This window comes from Scomber japonicus, chromosome 4, assembly GCF_027409825.1.
Source record: "Scomber japonicus isolate fScoJap1 chromosome 4, fScoJap1.pri, whole genome shotgun sequence".
Taxonomy (NCBI): domain Eukaryota; kingdom Metazoa; phylum Chordata; class Actinopteri; order Scombriformes; family Scombridae; genus Scomber; species Scomber japonicus.
In genome coordinates, this window is record NC_070581.1 from 11,124,365 (window position 1) to 11,146,725 (window position 22,361).

Consider the following 22,361-nt stretch of genomic DNA (forward strand, 5'->3'; position numbering starts at 1 on the left):
TAAACCTGGATGATAGATACAGTCTTTATTGTCCTGCACAGCTTGTACATGTTTCACACAGAGACATACAGTTAGTCACACCACTAACCTATTGATATACATAAACCAAAAATTAATATCCCTGCCTGTATCCCCGCACATACATTTATCTACACACTCACCAACACACTGATAAGTCTGGATCTAGGCACCGTGTTAGCGAGGCAGTTTGTTCAGTGCTGCTATGGCAGGAAGGACAAAACAAAAGCGAGCTCTTCTCCATTTAAGGGCCCTGTATCTACGGCCTGATGGCAGTGTGAAGTGTTAATTGGAGGGCTGATCAGTGTCATTTGCTATTGTGAGTGTGAGGTATGTGATGGCTCTGTTGTTCAAGGGTGAGAGACTGGGTGTATGGGGGAATGGATGATTTTGAAAGCAGCATGTGTGATCCTAGCGAGTTTATTTTTGAAGATGGTGCTCTGAGTTTGCAGATGACATGGATACTGTCCTGGGATCGTTTTGATATCTTATGGATATCAGCTGAGTTTACTGTCTAAAGTGAGACCAAGATATCTGAAGTTGTTGACCTGTTCTGCTGTCTTACTGTGGATGGAGGTGGTCTTCACTCCAGGTGGGATATATTTAATATGTTAATGACTAGTTATTATGTTTTGTCCATGTTCAGTTGGAGGTAGTTGTCTGCTCACCATTGGGTGAAATGACAAATGGAGCATTGATAAGCTATTGTCATTGAGTAGTCCCAGTATAGCAGTGTCATCATATGTCAAACATGTCACATCATATTTTGTCAACTTGCCAATAAAAGTACATGACAAAACACACACAGTAAACACACATCAATGTATATTGGTAGTAAGACACAGTTAGTGGCATTATCAACTCAAATTCACTGACATTTGAGCTCCAACTCCAACAGACAAGGGTGAGGGGTATGGGTAAATGATCTATTCGCAGAGTTAGAAAGCCAGACTATAAACTCTCGTTCCATTTGTCTGTCTTTATTTCTGTGAGATGAACTGATAATTCCATGCAATAATGTCATAAAATCATAAAACTACTTTCCACATGGTGGCAAAGCATGAAGTCTCCTCTTTGACCTTCTTTTCTTTTTATTGGCTTTTGCTGCATGTTGTGATGCAGAATAAAATTCTCAGTGGAGTGTGAAGACAAAGACCAGATTTTGAACTGTGAGCAGCGGACAGAATACTAACCTACCTGTGTACTCCAGAGGATAGAGGACAATTGCTTGCCTTGGAACAAAAAAACAAGCTCTATTGTGTAAATGATAAGATGTAGGTTTGTTTGCTCCTCTTATACTACCAGACCAGCAAGGTTCATACAGTATGTACACAGTGCACACAGTGTACACAGTGCTAAAGACATAATCAGAAGCACTTTAAGGTTTAATGGATCAAAGTCACAAGGGGACAAATACTGACTTATGCCACAGACTGCCAGTCAATATTGGCTTCTTTTGATAGGATTTTTTTTTTTACATTGACTTTAAAAAACATCTAAATCCTTAAAGTTGGCCTGGGAAGCACATTGAACAAGATTAAAAATCCAGATCCCAGGTTTCTCCTACCCAAATCATAAAAGACAGCCACAGAAAAGTGCTGTGCCTGGCCTGAAGCAATGTGAATGATGCTGCCTCAGACAAAACATCATCTTCATAACAACATCTGCACCGCGTCAAAACACAGTTTCCTCATTTAATGAGACCACTGTGGGGACCTAGAGCTACATCAAAAAAGGGGAAAAATAAGCAAACAAAAAATGTAGATTTTTATTTGGAGTAAGAACTTGTGTGAAGTTTAACATGGTGCTTTCTGAAACAATTAAACATGCTCCTGTGATTACTTTCCATATTGTAAGATAAATCACTCCCCTACAATACTTTAGATTAGAAATGGAATTAGAATTTAAGCTTTGATGTGAGCACACAAAAAAGCACCCTGCAGTGTGTACTTGAATCATCTTAACTTGGTCGGCATACTGTGACATTTAACCAGCGATGATCTCGGGCTTATGGGAAATGGTGTTTGTTAAAACCCTTTAAAAATAGTACTATATATTGATTAAACAATTATAATAGATGGGCTGTTTTTAAACATATGGAGTCTACCACAAGATTTGGTGGGTTTTTTTGTTATTTATTTGCTGGAACAGAGCTGAGGAGTTGTTGGTGGTTTTACTTCAGCCCTATTCTGCCATAGATCCCAACATCTATGGAGGAAAGTTTGCAACTAACATGGTTTATAAACATGTTTCAGTCATGTGTCACATGACCTACAATTAATCATCTGCCCATGTCCATGCTGACCATCTGTGCACAGCCAATAATGTATAACCACATGGCCCACACGTGCCAATTAAATGTGCCAACGCATATGTTTATGCAGTCAAACAGTGTAGTATTAAGAGACCTGCATGCATGTCTGTTTTTGGATTATGTCTGTGCCTTTATGCAGCACCTTGTTTAAGGACACTCCATTGTGATAATGATGGTGTGTGATGCTTGCAAACACTTTTATGAGGTGAAAACATGAAAAATGAAGCCATTCAATTCACACTTGTATTGAGTTTAACTTTTAAACCCAACTTCATGTGCAAATATGAAGAAGTAATTAAGATATCATTCTTACCCAGATTCACAGTATTTTCAAAAACAAAGTTGTGGAAACTATGTAGTGTTGAATTTGTAATGAGTGCAGAAGAAAAAAAAGAAAGTAAGCCTCCAGGGCAAGTTTCTCATTATAATTATTTAACACAATCCGCTATATACTGGAAAGGACACTAAAATGAAATTTACTTATTTAATTTCAGCACAAAAACAGTTTTAGATACTTGCTGCAGTCCAGATATTCATACTCAGAATGCTTCACATCACGCAGTAGATACAGGGACTGTGTGTCCCTGTCACAGTGGAGGAGGATAAAAGTGAGATAAAGAAATGAAAAAAGGTTTTGACGATAAAAGAGCAGCCGCAATACGAGTGGCAGCAGTATGGCCCTTAAAACAGTGAAGCATAGTTCCACTAAACAACAGGCATGTGGTTAATAATTCAGCAAGCATAAGAGTCCGTTTGAGAGAAGCTTTTCTAATATTCATGTGACATGATAGCCAAGACAGGAACTCTGGCTCTCACTGGGTGCAGTGTTATTCATACTGTGAGGCACTACACTGTTTTGTAATTCATAGCCTTGGTTTTGGGCCAAGTGAGGACATATCTAAACCAACCCACAGCTTCACTAGCCAACTCAATAATTCAACAAGACTTGTTCGTAAATGCTAAACTCATGTAAGCCTGATATTCAAAGATAATCCAATCAGTAGTCAAAAAGTCCCCAAAATAATCAAGCTGTAGAACTCCGGTGAGGAGATCCCAGCAGAAGTTGAATAAATCAATCAACTTGTGTTATGTACAGGTCCACATGTTGAAATTTGATAGTGTTGTGCATCTGCTCCTCAGCAAGCCTCTACGACTTAAGGTTACTCATAACTTCCTTGTCTGTATATAAGGGGTGGGGGAAAAAATCAATACAGCAAAGTATCACGATATTTTGCATGGTAGTATTGTATCGATACAAGGATGCCAAGTATCAATCTTTCATTATATAAATTGCAATTGAAATGTTACGTTTTTGGTACTACTTTTTCAGTCCAATGGATGGTTCTGGTTTGTTTTCTGGTGAGGTCAGCAAAGGTGACAGTCAGTATAAAGGAGGAAGTTTTTCTTTGGGGGCATAACTTACAGTTGAAAAAGATAATATCGCAATATATTTAGAATCGCAATAATATAATAATAATAATATTGTGGACCCTCTGGTGATTCCCAACCCTGCTGTATATGTTCCCAGAGGCATTTACGTGTATTTTTGGAGAAGCACAATTCCAGCTGCACATGTCTAGAAATAAATGCTTCTAAACTCCATGTATACTGAAAATCCTTCAGCTTTCCTCCAGCCACTTTGTGGGGACAAGTACTTAAAGGACATAATAAGTAATACAATTAGCAAGAGACATTATAAAAAGGATCCTTACAGTCAACAGTGTCCTTCAGCAGGGGATGGAGGAGGCTCCTTGGTGATCCATGGTGTAGATTCAATCTAGGAGACAAATTGAAACCATTTGAAATGACTAATGAATGAAGTGCCATATGTCTCTTGATATAAATATGTTTCTGATATTAGAGTCTCTTAAACAACTATCAGACTGTGTCTTATGAATTTTGACTGCTGACAGCACAACAAATCCATTAAATCCATCCACAATTAACCATTGTAGTAGGTGGACAAATACTGCTACTGGCTACATCTGACCAATTATTGAAAAAAGATTATATAACATATTGAAGTGTACATGACCAAACAAGCTTGTAGTTCTTTGACATTATTAAAGCAGCAGCCCTTTCACTACAACCATACCTGTCTTATCCTCATGAGAAACCTCATTAATCCCTGGCGGAGTGTAATTAAGAAAAGGCTAATCACCTTCTGTCCCCATCAGCAGTCTGAGCCTCTGGCCTGTTGGTAAAAAGCTCCAAGACAGTGAAGCCTCGCCCCAGGGCCTGCTGAGAGCCATCTGGCCTGGGTGACAATGACACCAGCTCCAGGACCACCACAGTGCTGGGCAACTGTAGCGACGTGTGGAAGTACAGGACCTAGAGAGCCACACAGCACATGGAGTAAAGACAGACATTATCAGTATCACATCTCTACTTTGTTAGGAATACAGCTTTCATACATTTAGTTATATTTTATGTAATGCCGAGCAAAGAGACCTTACAAGCCTCCCTGCAGTGAAGAGAAATTGTTTTTAAGGTCGCTGATCTAAACGACTCTGTTCATTTTTAATGAGACTAAAGGAACACTGAATTAAACATCAAACTCTGGCATCTGCAGGTCAATGCAACATTTAAAGCAGGTTAGCAAGCATTCACACAAGATATCATCATAAAACAAACTACTAACATCAACACTGATTAGGCAATACAAATGAATGTACCTTGTTAAATTAGGCACACAGAGCTGGAGTTAGTTTTACCCAGCAAATTAGAGAATTCGATTTAGTTTTTTAATTATTCAGCCACCTTCACTTGGATCTGCAGATCCCTTGCTATGATTTGTGCCATGTAACTCAATTTTCATAATCTACCCACTGGTTTGATTAGATTAGATTAGGTGATCAATAGTCATTTATTGATCACCCTGCAAGCATGACCTCATTATAGCCAAACACAATAGTGACGACCACTTCAAAAAGACTGTATGTGAGTCCACAATCAAATGAAACAGTTGACTTTTTCCTTTAGAAAGTTATGTTAAGCCGTGTTCTTAAGCTTTTTGTAAATATCCTCATACAGCAAGTAATATTATGAGTGTGTGCATCTGTCTTTCTGGTGTTTCTGGTGGAAACTGCAACACCCCAACAAATAAAAACCCCTAACACATTTTACATGTGCACTCATGACAATAATGAGTACACACTCTAGCATGTACCTTGCACGATTACCTGCGAGGCATTTCAATGCCTTTAATTAAAAAAGTACTTTCTACTGCAGACAAATATGAGAATCCAATTACATGCTGTAAGTGAGCAGAGGATCATGTCTTCTAACACAGGACAGGGTTTATAGCAGCTTAGCATCACTGAAATAAACTGATCTATGTGGAATGAACACCTGAGAGAAACATGAATAAAGAAATATGTTAACCTCATTGGATAATACATGCAGTGCTTTACCCATGCTGCCTGACCTACTCTGCACACTTTGTGCTCCTTCAGTGCAGGAGAGAGCAAATAAATGACAGAAATAGCTGAGCTCGAGATGAGTTACATGACATATACTATAATAATGTCCAATAAACAGCATGTTGAGAATCGCTTCAGTGAAATGACATACAAACAAGTACAGATGGTGCACGGTCCCATGGTACCTAGCTTGGCATGCGGCATCAACTGTTGCTGTCATTTGAGTTACTGCAGTGCAGAGATAGTAAATAAATAAAAATTCTTAAAAATACGAACATCACACACATATGGTATTCGGGAATTGACCTTGGAAGACCCAGACACACTGAGAATAAACGGTTGAAAGTCTCATATAGGCCTCATCAATTTTCACTGGATTTTTTTCCACAAAAAAAAAATGACGCCGTTATAGCCCCAGGGCCAACAGAGGGACAATAACAAAAAAGAAAAGAAAAATGTGAAAAATGCTACCACAGTAACCTTATAGTGACAAAAACCTATTTCATGCTGCTATGTTATACGTACAGTATATTCCAGATGATTGGTACACTGACTTTACTGAATTTGGCTCCTCGTGGCCACATTTATAACATGAGTTACAGTGCAGTGCAGTATAACTTAACAATGAAGAACCAATCAACCAATCAGAGCATTTTAGGGAATCTTAAATGTGGTTACATCATTTAAGTTCCTGAAAAATACATATAGAAAACTGTTCCTTGTAGTGTTGCTGATATAATACTCGTTACCGATTGATTAGGGTACAACAAAATAACAGCAAAAAAGTGGATAAAATGAAAGCGGTGCCTCCATCAAAATCCTGAAATGTACACCTTGTAAATTAATATCCCTAAAAAGATTAACAAAATCATCTCTTTCATTCAGTTATTGTGTTGCTTTTGATTCACTGTGGTTTTGCCAGACACGTTGGTTTCAGTCTTCATATTGCATGTCTGAATGAGCCAAACATTCAAGGTTGACAAGAATACCCGATTGTTGAGGATGTGACATCTGCAGTCTCACATTCAAGAGGTGGTTATGTCCTTCTGGTGAGGACACTCTTTAGAATTATGCGGGGTGGGGGTTTGACCTCCCTATTTTTACACAAGGAGAGACAGTCAAACCTCTTGTAGCCTGTTTGTAGTCTGAGTCAGGTAGGTGCAATTTTACAGACTCTGATCTGCCATTCAAATTGGAAATAATAGCCTACCTACAGCCGAGCCACACTGATTTATATGCACAAAGGCCTGAATATGATAAAGGGACACAGAAATTCTCTGTGATCCGCTGTTCCACGAGCACAATAAAGCCTTCTTTTTTTTCAAAAACATAAAGAAGAACATGACAGCATCAATGAAAAAACAGTATAAGTAGACATGAGCTTCCTTGAAATACAGAGCCAATTCTTCCTGACCCACTGTGGCAGAGCTTGTACATCTTTAGACCCAGCTATCAGCCACCACAGAGCCTTGTATTTAAATTCAAAACCTTGGAGGCATTTTTATTTCAGCCTTATCAGTCTTTTATCTCGGTGCGCAGTGAGTTTAAATTACCAGTTGTCCAGATGCAAACACTGCGGAATACAAATGGAAAACGATAGAAGCACAGATACTCGTCTAGCAAAGGTTTGATTTAGTTATTTGTCTGTTTGCTTGTTTTTTTATGTGTTCACTGGACTTGGCCTTGCCGGCAAGGATGCCAAGATTCATAAAGCAGCTCACAAACTGGTCTGTCTGCTAAGATGAAAGTTTCCTGCTGGAAGTGATTCAACACTAACCATTTTTTTCCAGCATGGTCTTGTCAGCATGGGCAACCGATACAGTATGGGGTGAGTAACAAGGTCCAGTAACTAAACACAAAAGCTGAGTCTGCCGAGCTATCACTGAAAACTGAGAGAAAAGTCATTTGTGAAATTTTATTACATTTTTTTCTATAATCTGACATCTGCATTTGTCTCAGTTACTGAGCATTCATATACTGGCTGAGCAGAGAAAGTAAAAATAAAATCAGCCATCCTAAGACGCATGTCATTCAGTATTCATGGACTAAAAACTTTACTTTTAGTCAGTTTATTTATTTATTTCCTTCCTACCTTAAATCAAAGCCTCATCTTTGAATGAACTTCTCTTGAACCTATCCCAAGCTGTATAAACAAGAGACTGATGCAGGAGGGGGGTGGGGAGGGGGTTCATATTTTCTATCATGTTCACCCAAGTCCCCCCTCACTCCCCCCTTTGTGATAATGTGGAATTTGCATTGTGGTCAAAGACATAGTCCCCAGTCTCAGAGCGATCCAAACATGGACATTGTTCATGACAGATTTCCAATTCAAAGGTAGAATTCCTTTTTCATCTGCCTCTCTGCTTTGATACTCCTCCAAATTGATTCTGTTCCAATATATAGCAACAAAAAAAAAAAAAGCACTATCCCCACAGAGCAAATATCTCACTTGCTCAATTTGCAATAATTCTGTTTTACAGAAGGATGTAGTCAAAAACAGACACGACTGGTTATGAATATTTGGAGACAGAAAAGCTGAACTAAGGATAAAATAGTGTCAAGTGTTTGGATTGAACATTTTTACCCAAAAGGATCTTATGATGGAAAGTTTTGCTGCTCAGCTGATTTCTATTGTTTTTCTGTGATCGTGGTAATGTGTAGTTGCACCTTGTCCTGCATTAAGGGTACTTTTATGTTTTTTCCAGCACATATTTAGAGCTTGACATTTCCTCACTGACCAGTGCTGTTAAGATCCAGGCTGATGGTGCTTTGTCTTGGGCCAACTGTATCGACAGAGCAGGTGGTCAGAATTAAATAACTGCTTCAAACATAAATAGAGGGATATCTTCAGCTCCATTATGACACTGCTATGTTTCTGTTCTTAATATTGAACCTTTTCTTATCCTCACAGCTTTGCTATGATTTGTCAATGAAGGTCATTCATCCCTTGCTGTTGTTCAGCACTACTTGCAGCTGTAACACAGTCAAAGCCTTCAATATGAGGTATGTTTGTTTAAGATCATTTATTGATCGTAAGCAAATGTTTGAGAGAATTGAGAAATTTTGCACACCTGACACCTCAGTTTGCAAATCTTACACTTCAAGATAACCATCATGCACAACAAACACCCAAAAAACTTTATGTTAAGGCAATGTTATGACATCTTGCTCCTTCCCAACGCCACAGGAGCACTGAGAGATGTCATTGAGGAAACAGCTTGCATCGGCAGCAACGCCGGGCGCAGCATATGTCGGACCTAATGAGAGGTTATACTCTGCAGCGACTGTCAACTAAGCTGTAATCGATTCTCGCAGGGGTAAATATCCACCCCCCAACAACTCAAGTAAAAAGGGGCAAACAGTGATAGGGTGACATTAAAACATCATCAGCACGGAGGCATGTAGCTTGAAGTCACTGTCACTCCCCAACAACCAGTCTGTCTGCAGCTACTGGAGGAGGAGGGGGGGGGGGGGGTTTGCTGGGTGACAGAGAACTGAAAGTGTGAGGGAGTAACTACACTACAAAAATGATAAAGGGATAAAGAGAGTGGATTGGATGTGCCTATGCCACACACTTTGGGACCAATCTTGTGTTTAAACAAGGTGACTGGGTTCATTCGACTAAACCACCTGAACATTAATACATCTACAGCTCAGCTAGTTACAATATCACGACATTACACTGTGTGGCTCTTTTTGGTGGTGCTGGTTTACTGTCAAGTAGTTTAGATCTGTCTCAGAGTTTACTGGTGTTATTTAGTCTGACTGCAGGCAAGAAATACAGTATATCCTGGTAAGATAGTCTGATTCACCTTCATCAGCAATAATAAAATAAATGAACTTTTATCAAACTTAGACTGACAGAAAAACTCTATAAAGGTTTGCTAGTTTGTGTGGGGGCTGGGTGATTTGGGATGGTGGTGGGGAGGAGATGTTATCAGTTAGGACTAATGAACCACGTGTGACCTAAATGACTTTCAAGTTGTAAACAAGCTCACAGATGTTAAATGTTTGGGACGCCCTGCCAATCTGTCAGAGCTGGAGAAGACCTTTGGATGACAAGTGACATTTCTTTATTAATCTAAAGCAAGCAGCTGCCCTTGACTCAGCCCTTTTGGATACACCATGACCTGAATGACTGTGAACCTTCAAAAGCAATAAACTGGTATGACAGACATTTTTGTAACATAAAGTTGGCTTATATTCCACTGAGAGATAGAAAATTGTATTAAAAGCATTAGTGAGTAATAAGTGATTTGTAATGTATGGGGCTTGCTCTAGGAAAATATTAACAAAAACTTGTGTAATAGATTTATAGAGACCTATTACTGGCTAATGGTGCTAAACAAGCAATTATGAACCTCTCACAGTGCTATGAGAGTGTAAAAGCTGAACCTAATTCTTCCTGCCCTCTCAAGGTGGTCATTCAAACAGCTCGACTTGTGGACAACTGGGCATGCACTGAAGGGGGGGATCATGGGCATTGCACAAAACGAAGAGGCTGCAAATGAGCAACGGTTTTGCATAGAGAGGTCCAGAGCAACTGGAGTGTAATTTAAAGGGCCATGTTTTTTTAAGCCCTGGAGGATTCCCAAAAGAAAAGCAAACAGAGCATTTCCATTAAGCCAACACGCTGCCTGGGAGCACTAGTGTCAGCTACCTGGGACTTCGATAATAGGCCGGCAACACATGTCTGCATGCCTGTGTTTTAGCAATCCACATGTGATGCCTATAACTGTGTGAATGCATGTGACTGCGTGGGTGTGTGTGAATAAAGGTTGCTGTCTTACAGCTTAGAAAAAAGCACATGAATACATTATACATTCATGCATTATAAGTGTACATATAACTGCAAGCTCTAATTGTATCACTACTACATTTGTATGCCATGTGCCTTCACCCTGACACTTTGTTGTTGAAGGCTAAAAAACTCAAAGTCTAAGTTCAGCTCATGAAGTTCTGTGAAGCTAAGCAAACACATGCACTTGCGAAGATGCTTGACTGTAATGCTTTGATACCAGTTTTGGCAGCATAGCCAACGCCTTGAGGTGGAGAGGAGGGAGGGAGGGAGGGAGGGAGAGAAGGAGAGATACAGAAAGTCATTTGACAGGCACAGAACCAGCGGGTATCAGCATCACAAATCCTCTCGGTGTGAAATTCTATGACTATCGCCAGCATAGAAGAGATGAGAGATGGTGGTGTGGATGATAGAGAGGCAGAGAAAATGACAGGAATGGAGGCTCCAGGCTTGCTTATGGCCAATAATGTCACTGTATCATAGCTGGGGCAAGGAGGCCAGTTAAATAGAATAGGTTAAGAGGTCCTCTGTGATCCAAAATTTAGGAACTGACCCATGGAAATCCTACACAAAAGAGACCAGATCCAAGAAGATCCCAGGACAGTCAGATGCAGTCTGAAATAGCCTGGAAGATAATTAGACCCAAACAGAAGGAAAATGTCAAGGCTGGTAGCAGCATGTTGCAAGAGCAATTAAAGGACACATTCAAATCAGTCAAGTCACAAATGACAAGTATGGATGGAGTTGAAGCAGTGAAATAGTGTAGAGTATTTAAGACAGTTTGGGTCTCAGCAATGATGAGCAATGTAGTTCGTCAATTTGGACCCTTAAACAAATGATCATCGTCTACATCTTACCATTATCGTATTACACTCTTAGATCGCAATACTCTGTGAGGAAGCCCATTTGGTGGGATCAGAGATGTAGGAAGGTGAGGAGACAGCTACTGACAACCTGAAGCATGACAGGTGAAAAAAGAACAAGAAGTGTAATGTAGCTGATTGAGAAGTTGAAAGCAGAAAAGGTGTTCTTTTCTATCACCTAAGGGATAAAAAAAGAGAAAAGATGGTAAATGCTTGGGTGTGCAATGTGGCTTAAGTTTTTTGTTTTTTTTTAAAGTGGTTCGATATGAAAGTTTATGTCATAAGGACAAAACAGAGAGAGGGAGAGAGAAAGAGAGAGCAGGTGGAGGACGGGGAAAAGCTGATCTATCAGCTAAAGATGAGAAGGCTGCAGCAATTACTGGAGAAACAGCCCAATTATGTGGAATCCCTCCAAGGAATGAGGGTGACAGTGATGCGATTTCTATCCAGCAAGGACTTTCATAGAGCAGTAATTCTCCTTTTTCAGAAATCTCCATCTTACACTATTTTTGACTACAGATAATTTTAAACAGCTATTCAGAAATGACTAACCTTTTTATCATTTCCATTGAAAATACAGGATACTTGGCCTGCATGTATACAACTGAGATGAACTTCAATACTTTTATGGTGCTCAGCAAAAGTACTGAAAGCTGGCATTGAATTCATACTCTTCTTACATTGTTTGATCTGATGGCTCCTGATTGAAATTAATATATCAGATGATAACCAGCCCTAATGGGGGTTTACCACAATTATGAGACCAGTAGAGAATGAAAACATTATAACGAACAGAGAAAGAAAGAGGTTTGCATGAGGAGTCCAACATATAAAAAACATACACAATAGTACCCTAATGTTTGCCTGTCCACCAACAATTCTCAGTCCACACTAATTACATTCAATGAATGTTTTGCAATTTTCATTTCTAACCCTTTAATAATTTATAATCATAACTTGTACTGAAAGAATATTCAGTACACCATCTGAGTTCTCAATTTGTTCACACAGTAAATATAGAGTCAAATAAAATTTGACCTTCAACATATTGTACTGTGATTCATCAGATTTGCATGAATGCAATGCTAGCGATTAAAAGTATTTGTAGTTTAAAATAAGTGTGGCAGAAATAGCAAATACATTTAAATATTTAATTGTTATTCAATTTTCAAATCCTTCCAAAACTACAACACAGGAAAGTAAAACAAATCAGTTGAAACGCCTGCTTACTAGCTTTGCCAGGTCTTTCAACCACATGCCATGGCCTTTTATTCATTTCTTTATATGTCATCAGTAATGAGAAACCACTCCTACCATTATGTCATTTTGGTTACTCGGTGAAAGGCCAAATGTTTAGTGAACAGTACACAATTCCTTATCTGGAATCACCCCTCAGTCTGACTGAATGGAGCCTCATTTGAAGTCTATCTTGTTGTCCTGGCTCCAGGTCCACTATCTGGCAGCGCTACATCTATGACTAGTATCATGGCTGACCATCTTGCCACACTGCAGCAGTATCGTTTAGCTACACATCAATACCACACACTGCTGTGCATTTTATTTGAGTCATTTGCTTCTCTCACAAAAATCATTTTATATTATGAGCCGTTCTGTGGATTTGCATCTATGCAAATCCGACTGTAATTGAATCTAGAGCTGGAATGATTAATCGATTGGTCAATTGATTAATCATTTAAATTACAGTTAAAACAAATATGGTTCTGGGTCTTTAAATATAAGAATTAATTGCTTTTCTTGGCCTTACATTACAGTGAATTCACTATTTTGGGGTTTTAGGACTGTTAGTCATACAAAACAAGACATTTGAAGATTTTGACATTCTTCATTGTCTTCTAATGTTTTATAAACCAAACAATACATCGATGATTCAAGTAAAATAATCTGGAGATTAATCAACAAAAATATGATGGAAAATAGCTGATAGTTGCAGCTCTGTTTTAATACATATGCTACTTATCTGAAACCCCGCTGGTACAACCTGACACAAACAAGCAAAACCTCTAGATACAAAATGGGGAAGACAGGCTCTGACAAAGATGGATGATGGCTCCAAACTGACTCGGGGATAACAAATGAAGTTGAAAAGCGACTAAGGTCCTGAAAGCAGAGGGAGTGTCGACTGTGACTTACATGACAGCAGTTACGCCCCAGATCATAGCCAAGGCTGGTCTGAGGCAGATGAGATATTAACCAAACGGTAACAGTGACATTTTCCTTAAAGTTAAGCTTTCTTCAGTTATGGTCCAAACATATTGCCAGCATCAACACTAATTCCAGTTCCCATAATACATGCTTGCACAAAATGAAAACCCTCCTAATCAGCACAACTCCCATAACCTTTTCCCAGAGTCCCCATCCTTCCTTTTTAGCTTCAGTGCCTCTGCCTCTAGTGTTTGCTGCCTCGTCCCAGACTCCAAGAAAATCTAAAGATCCTGCATTCTACAACACCCACAGCTTTGCAGACGACAGATCTCAGCTCTCCCTGGGTAAAGTCTTAGTTTGTCACCCAGGTTTTGGTCTCCTGACATTTTGTAAATCCTGCCTGAAATGCCTCAGAGACAATCGGTGGGCAATGCGTGCGGATGCTGGAGATGCATCACAATAAGGTAGGAATGGAAGAAAAATACAACAATAAAAAAGGAAGTGAAGGAAGACTGCCAGACATCAGATTCAAAAAAGGTAAAGTTGGAACTGACATGTCAAAGGCTAGAACAACAATGTACAAGGCAGACAGATTCACTTTCTTTCTCTCTCTCTCTCGCTCTCTTTCTCTGTCTACCCCACATACACGGGCAGTACAGACCCCTGGGAGAGTTGATAGGGGTGCGCGCGTGTGTGTGTGTGCGTGTGTGTGTTTGTGTGCGTGTGTGTTTGCATGTGTAGAGGGAAAAGAGGGTCTAACAGAAAGAGAAATGAGATAGCAATGGAGAAAGAACCAAGAGTCAAGAATCGAGTCAATACACACACACACACACACACACACACACACACACACACACACACACACACACACACACACACACACACACACACACACACACACACACCTCCCCGCAGCTCTCATCTCTCCCTACTGTCACCTCGGCAGTAGCTCTTGTGGCCCTTGAATTCCCTCGATCTCAGACACACACACACGTACAGTATATGGCTGTGTATTACAGGGTGTGTGCCACTCCAGTGTGTAAAGCTGTTAAGCAGCAGCTGCTCTGCTAGATGTTTGGTCCCCTCGGACCTGAAATATTGATCAGTTCTCCGGCAAGCCAGCGCAGTCTTCGCCCCCACCATCCCCATGTATAATTGAAGTGTATATCTCTTAGTGTGGCATGCCAGTTGGGAGAAGGAATTAAGCACCGAGGTAAGCTGAAGGCCTGCCTGCGCTGCTCCTTTGTCCATCAATCATATTGGTTTCACACAGAAGGGTTTCATAGGCTCGCTACATTTACTGTAGGAAGTGCCATGCCTTGTAAAAGAAAACAGAGAATGGAAGACTGAACATAACAAGACTCAATACAGGCTCTTGTTTTACTGCTGGCCATTTATCTGAGCACTTAGCGCTTCAAAACGAGGCATGCATGACTCCTCCGGGCCATTTTGGGCTAATGAGCATTCATACCGGAACACAATTGAGTGTGTGGATAAGGCTGCAGTTATTCTTTGTTGTCTCTGGTTGTAAACAAAACTAATGAAAGAAGAAGAATCAACTATGCTTTTGTCTGTCTCTTAATGTTTTCCATGGCACTCAGCCCCCAAGACCATTTGTTCCTATTGAAGACGGAAATCTTTCAAAACAAGTCACAAATTGTTTTTATGCTCTGTAATTTCCTAAAACACCTGGGCACTGTAGTCATTTGACGACATAACTGGAAGAGGGGGAAACTATGGATTTGTTGGTTAGTTGTGAATATGTACACATTTGGTGCACAGTTGGTGGACAGTTCATTTGGGATTGACTCCAGACAATCTATACTGTGTGTGCTCATGGTAATGATAGAACATGCCACCCCATGCAACAGTGTGGCTTATTGTTGTGATGATCCGTTCTGGACATCATTTGAGCTCTATGGCACAGAGGAACACAAGCAATACCAGTGGGATCTTTTTCATTGTTGGTTTTAGTCTTTGAATTTTCATGGAACTTGTAGACAGTAAGAAATTTAAAGATCCTCTTCAGACATGTACAGATGTATAAAAAATACTATATTTTGAATCTGATATGGGTAGTCCCCAAAATGTTAAATTGTGTTTCTCCCTCATTACTAATTGAAGAATATGAACGTGTAAATATTTTTTCATTTCAGATGTTAAACTGCTGGACACAAGATGAAGTCCATTCTCAGTGTTTGTGCACTGAAAGTTTCCACATCACACTTGTGTAAGTCTCATACTCGACCACAATTGGCTCTAAAACTAGTTGTGATGTCACAAATCATGCTCACAGGTACACAGCAGAAATTCAGAATTAAGGTTAGCACAGAGACACTTTCCCTTTTCAATAGACGGATGTGAAAACAGCCTTCCAGTGTCAAACTCTGCACATAAATCATTCTGCACACAGTGAAGGTCAAGCATCAAACTGCAGGAACAAGAAAAAAAACACATTTTTTAGCAGAGAGGGAGTATTTCCAGCCTCTTTTTTTTTTAATCCTTTTTTCTGTCGTTGGTATGAAAAGTCTAAACCTACCAGTAGATGTTCCACATTGGTGGTAGTGTTTAGAAAAGTTCTTTCTGTTGATATGTAATTGTGTTCATGAAAAATAAGAAATGAATGACAAGCAGTATATAGAGCACAGGCAATTTCACAGCCAAGCCATGAATGCCTGTCCTTAAGAAATGCAGAAAGAATCTGAATGTTAAATGGAGAGAAGGCCTCCACAGACTGAATACATTATCTACACAGCCATCCATTCAAATATGGAAAAAATAATAATGCAACAGTACAATAATACACAGCAAATACAGCTGTGTGTAATACACAATGTGCGCCCAATAACAGAGTAGGAACTAGCAGAGCGCATTAACATCACCTGCTGTTCCACCCGCAGCTGACGAACAAGTTTTAAAAACATTCTGCTTTAAATGTGATGGTTTACAGACGGATGCCATAATTGCAGCAAAACACATTCCAACAGGCAACACTTTAATACCAGGTGTGATCCATGAATTGCAAAATTAAACTGAGCATGTACACAGCGAGGCAGCATTTGCTGTTGATGATTTATCTCTGTGGTGTCATGCGTATATGGCAGGAAAATATTATGAATATACCTCCTATGTAAAAAGCTTATGAAAACTCCTCAGTTAAAGCAGTTATGTAAAGCTATAGCAACAGGTTGAAGAGCCCCATAGGCTACAAAGTGTACGCCACACATACAAAACAACAGGTGATAATTGCACCATCAGAGCAAACATCGCCCACACGGTTTCACTTTCACTTAGTTATCCTAATAAAAAGGTCCATTTATTAAAATAATAATGGCAGGCCAAATTGATTAAATCAGCCTACTTAAAAGAAGAACACGTAGTTTGTTTTCTAAATGACAATGATAATAGCTTTGAGTATACGGACAAATCATATGCTGGTGTGGTATAGTCAGAGGCTTTACTGTCTCTTACTGCAGGTTAACTGACATCGTAGAAGTCAAAGTCCCAGCAGGCCTTGAGTTGAAATTGTTTCAGCGAACAATTTCCAAGGTCAGGAATGAACATTGATGCTTCACACAGATATTGTGCTTCATACTGTAGTTAATCATTGTTTTAAGGCAATGTTAGTTTCTTCATTGTGTAACAGTTAATTACTTCTGATGGCAGCAGAGATGGGTGCCAAGGACTGGTCTTAAATTGGTACTCGTTCCTGATCCGTACTGCTCCAGGACAGTTGGTGCTGCTATCAGTATTTGGATCCTCATGTGGTTTTCAAAAGCTAATTGACTAAAAGTTATGTTTGCACGAGTATCATATTTTGTAGGGAAGTTTGCTTTCTACAAGTCTTCAGTTTGTTTCTAATGATCATTGTTTTCACATTACAGTTTTTGCAGTTTGTCAAAACTAATTTGAGTTGACACAATAATGAACTGTGCAGTAGAAGCAGTTGCATAGAATTTTACTACTTTTCAATCTAATTTAAGTAGACAAGCTAGCAAGACTTCCAAAAACGAGCCTACTGATGACTTCAGCTGTCATCATCGATCGTGTGACCCTCAGGTCATAGCAGTCCATCAAGAGTCTCCCCTGAGGTTGAGGTTCACCTCTGTTTCAGATTCAGATTTATTTTATTCTTTGTCCCAGAAAGTCCTTTTTACTGTATGTCTGTCCTGTATTTCTCTGAAGTAATGAAGAGCATCTTGTTAAATAGATTTTTGGTTGATTCATGGATGTTTATGGACTTCAGAGATGCTGCCTGCAGTGAAAAAAGTGGTGCTCATTCATGTGGTATGTGTATAATGTCAGCATGTTCTGATCTGACTGAGTCATGACTGAGAGGAAAGTGATGCGATTTATGATGTAAAATGCATCAATGAGATTAAAATAAAACCAGTTGTGCCTGTACAGCAATTGCAATGCAAAAGAGGGAGTCTTTACTGATCTTATTTGTATAAACCCGGACATGGTTACCTGAGAAAACATATGCTGTTTATAATCTACAAGACAATTAGAGGAGCAGCGTTATTCAGAAACCACCTAAGCTAGATAATACAGACTGATTCAGTGGGCCCGTTCCTTCCCAGATGTTAGCTTGTATCCAGGCTGAGACGCATAAGAAATATCAACAGGGAGAAACATAATTTACTCTCTAATTGTCTTCAGTGAAATTAAGAGTTGAAGTGAGAGTTAGGTTATCTCACCTTTTGTCTAAACTCTGGAGAAAAAGGGCAGAGCTCCTTTCTACGAGACAGCTGAATGGACTCGCTTGAATAGATGTGAATCATGTGTGCAATCATACGTGGGAGACTGCAGAAACACTGCATATAGCACACAATAACAAATATACCAGAGTCACAAGAGGTGGGTTTTTTTTCTTTCTTCAGCTGAGCCAGCCTTTCTGGAGTTTGTGTCTGCTTTTAGAGAGCAAGGCAAAAATGGGAGGGGCGGAGGCTTTAACTCTAGCTTCATTACAGCGCTGACAGCTTAAATTTAGCAACCTATTGTACACTTTAAGGAAAAAAAGTATGCTTTGCAGGATGAATATGTCCACTGCCACAAATTCATTACTACGAGCCCAAGTTTGAATCATGTGGGATTCTTCACTTTGAAACCAGTTTGTTCTACAGAGGAAAACTATTGAAGAAACAAAAGCGGATGAATTGCATGACTGATGTTCAAATGTTTTCCCATCGGTGAAACGCTATCTTGTTCTGGCTTTCAGTGCTTTGAAGTCATGTAATAAGGCTGCGCGTGTGTTGGTGTGAATGGCAGATAGGGGTATTGTTTTGTCTTTTTAATCTCACTGTGGGAACCCAACATATAGTAGTCCACTTGGCTTTAGAGTTCTTTGGTTTAAGGTTCGGGTTAGGGTGAGAAGGTTAGTGTATGGGTTACTTTAGGTTAAGAGAGGGGAAAAGAGGACTAAAGGATAGAAAAATCAAATATGCCTGTGTGTGTATTTGTGTGTGTGTGTGTGTGTTTTTCTGAGTTTATTCTGTGCGGTGCTACCTACATCATGCCAAAAAGCATTCAGAGACCTAGAAAAACAGAGGTTGCTTGGACAGGAACAAAACTTGGCCTTTTCTCCAAAGCCCAGCTGTCGGCTTGATAATGTTGCACATATGAGAAGAAACCACTGGCTCCCAGTGAAGGCAGGGAGTTCAGATGGAGTGATCACAGTGAGAGACAATGCAGAAGGATGCACATTTCTCTCTGTCTCCTCCAGTCTCTCAACTGCTCCGTCTGTGCTGTCTGAGGCACAACATTGCCCTCTACTGCCCACAGCTATTACTGCCTTAGAGTTAGCAGCCAGGAGAGGTGCAGAGTAGAAAATATCCAAACAGCAGTCAAACTATCTGTGTCATGATGTGAGAAAAGTGTAGCCTGGGTAATTTAGGACATATTGGACTTTGTACCAGGATAAAAAGATTTGAAAAAAGAGGGACATTAGTTGGTCAGTAGGTTGTAGAAGCCTTATAGAGGTAAAGAAAGCAACAAATCTGAAACCCATCAAAGAAAATGCATAATAACCTCAATTTCCCTTCCTTGCTTTCAAGCTGATAGAAAATAGTATGGCTTTCTCACTACTGGGCTATACTTGCTGCATCCCACACATAAAAGCAACATTCAAATTGGAGAGCCATTAAGTCATTACAAATCCATCAAATTCTCCTCAATAGTGCTACTCTGCTTGAGACTTGACAACTCGAAAACAACTCGTAAAGCGGCAGACACAAAAGGCAGCAGACGTCGTCATTGTCAAGACATCTTGCATCTGTTGAGGAAGAAAGAAATGTGGGGGACGAAGCAGAGTAATAGATTCAGTAAGAGCTCTCTCTCTCTCTAATCACTGCGCATCTTTGCTTTTCACCCGATATTAAAACCAATCCATCATGGCTGACTAGGGGGAGGTGGGGGGGGGGCCTTGCAATTTTCACAGAGCTCCTGTAACTCAGGAGAGGATCCCCCCCTCTGACATTATTTGGATATCAAACAGCAATTTGCCACTCATAAACACCAGCATGAATGCGAGTGCATCGAGCCAAATAAAATAAAAAAGCTGGTGCGGCTCTTGCGGCACGACACAGAGAGGACCAGGCCCACTTTATCATCCTGATAGGATATGATGTGGTTTATATTATTACCCTGGATGGATAATGGGATTTGGATGCTTATTGGGATACCAAGTGGGTTTTTATACAGGCTGTGACTATTATGGTGGATCAAAGTAAGGCCATACACTGTGAGAAATTGTTCGATCAAAAGAACATCAAGCAGAGGAAAGGGTAGAAAACAGATGGTGACAAAACTGGAAATCAGAATATGCCATAGCTGTGACTCATTGGCGTCTCTGTAAAAAAGACTTATGTAACACTCTGCATTTAAAAGCCAGCGACAGCTCACGGTATTCTTTCCATTAAAATGAGTTTCTCAAAACATCTTGTACAACAGCTCACACTGTAAGCAGATCAGGCATCTTCGACATTGGGAGCCACGGAGGAGCTCGGCAGTGCTCTGATGCCATCATAAAACTGTGGGTGACTGGCCTCCAACCAGGAGGTACAGAGACCTTCAGATGTTTGATTGAGAGAGAACAAAGACATCCAGCTGCTCCTCAGATATCTGCTCGAAAATAACAGAATGACTTGGAAAGGATCGTAAACATGATGCTGGGAGACAAATTTTCAAGAGATAAAACTACAGGGGTACATTTTGTAGTTGGCCCTATCATGTCTTTGTGTCGAAGCAGGAACGCCTGACCTCTAGCTGTTGATTACAATAGAAGAAGGTAAGATAACGGACATGGTGAATATTTTTGGACAAACAATGGCCACTCATTCAAAAAGAGAATTTAGTAAAAAACCCTTGGTTCCTTTATTTTCCTCTCTTCAAAGACAGGCATATGATGCTTACTTCCAACGTGAAGTGTATCCTATATCATTCACCACGTGAGCTTCCAGTTCATTTTTACTAATTAATTAGCACAAAGGAAATGAGGAGAGTTTCTATTGAAATTGAAACAGCATAAAGAATATTTAAGTCTTCTACTGACATTCCCATTTAAGGACTCTCTTCTGTAAGACAGTTCAAATAGCTCTGTGTTGACACAGTAACACTTTCTCTTATTGGTTGATTTGATTGCAACTTCCTCTCCTTTTTTGTTGGTTGAGGGCAAGAAACACTCACTTCTTGCTCTGTGTATGAAGAAGTTCATCACAGAGAGGCTTTATAGAGCAGGGTATGTAATCTAAATATCTTTTAGTACCAACTGCAATGTGTTCATTGCACTCTCAAAAACTATGAGTGTCTGATCAATTTGTAATAATATTTATTTATGCACTGTTCAGACAGCTCCTGTATACAATAAAAACCTGGCAAATTTCAGACTGTATCTTGTGTTCAGACATTTAACATTTGAGAATCTTTTTGATAAACAAAAGACAGGGTTATATGGAAAAATATTTTTATATTTCACAAACATAAGGTATCACAACATATAATTTGGTAACTCAGGTATTGTATTAGTGTGTGTATTAAAAAATGTCCATCAATACCCAGCACAAAAACTTAATGGAGGGAAAGGCATTATGCAGATGTGGAACATATGACGTCCAATCTCAAAACCTGTTGCTGCAACTGCAGACTGAACTTCACAGGTTCCTGACATCAGTGTGAAACTTCCACTTCTATTTAAATCTTTGTGTTAAAGTAGCTACCGAGATGAAATGCTACCATTGAGTGACATATCTTACAGTAACAAACTGCACACCATGGTTTTACAATATGTCATGTAATTTTATTTTATAAATCACAAAAATTCCATTGCCCTACTTTGCCAAGCTCAAATTAAAAGCTGTATCTGTAAAGTTGATGTCTTAAGTATAAATGCGAAAAAGGCAAAATTTTGTCTATGCTTTTAACATTTCAAATCAAATACAATGGTGATAACATAGTTTGGGTCTATAGTCTTACTTGTGGTTTTTGAATACTTCCTGTTTACCAAAGGTATTAGCATGACAGCCCAGACCACTCGAATGAAATACATCGGATACATTCAAATAGACTCGGGTAGACATGTCTAAAATTAGGAAGTTGCCTGAAGTGCAAAAACTCGTGAGCAACAGTGTCCTCCTGTCTGTCTTTGGCTCAAACCATAGCAAGAACAACAGCTGTTAAAATATTGGTTTCGGCCGCTCTCATCTCCAAACATCAGATTACAAAAACTCTGGACTGCAGAACTGCTGGAAGCTATCAACTTTAACTTTACTTACTGTACAAGAAAT

At 39.6% G+C, this 22,361-nt stretch overlaps 1 protein-coding gene across 1 annotated transcript in view; it reads right to left on the bottom strand.

The window, feature by feature from the left end:
* nphp4 (nephronophthisis 4) overlaps window positions 1-22,361 on the bottom strand; it is a 161,089-nt gene that overhangs the window by 130,422 nt on the left and 8,306 nt on the right. Inside the window, exons 3-4 of the mRNA XM_053317118.1 lie at window positions 4,494-4,663; window positions 4,045-4,109 (exon numbers count right to left, since the gene is read on the bottom strand). Coding sequence (XP_053173093.1) covers window positions 4,045-4,109; window positions 4,494-4,663 — 235 coding nt within the window. The remainder of the gene's footprint in view (window positions 1-4,044; window positions 4,110-4,493; window positions 4,664-22,361) is intronic.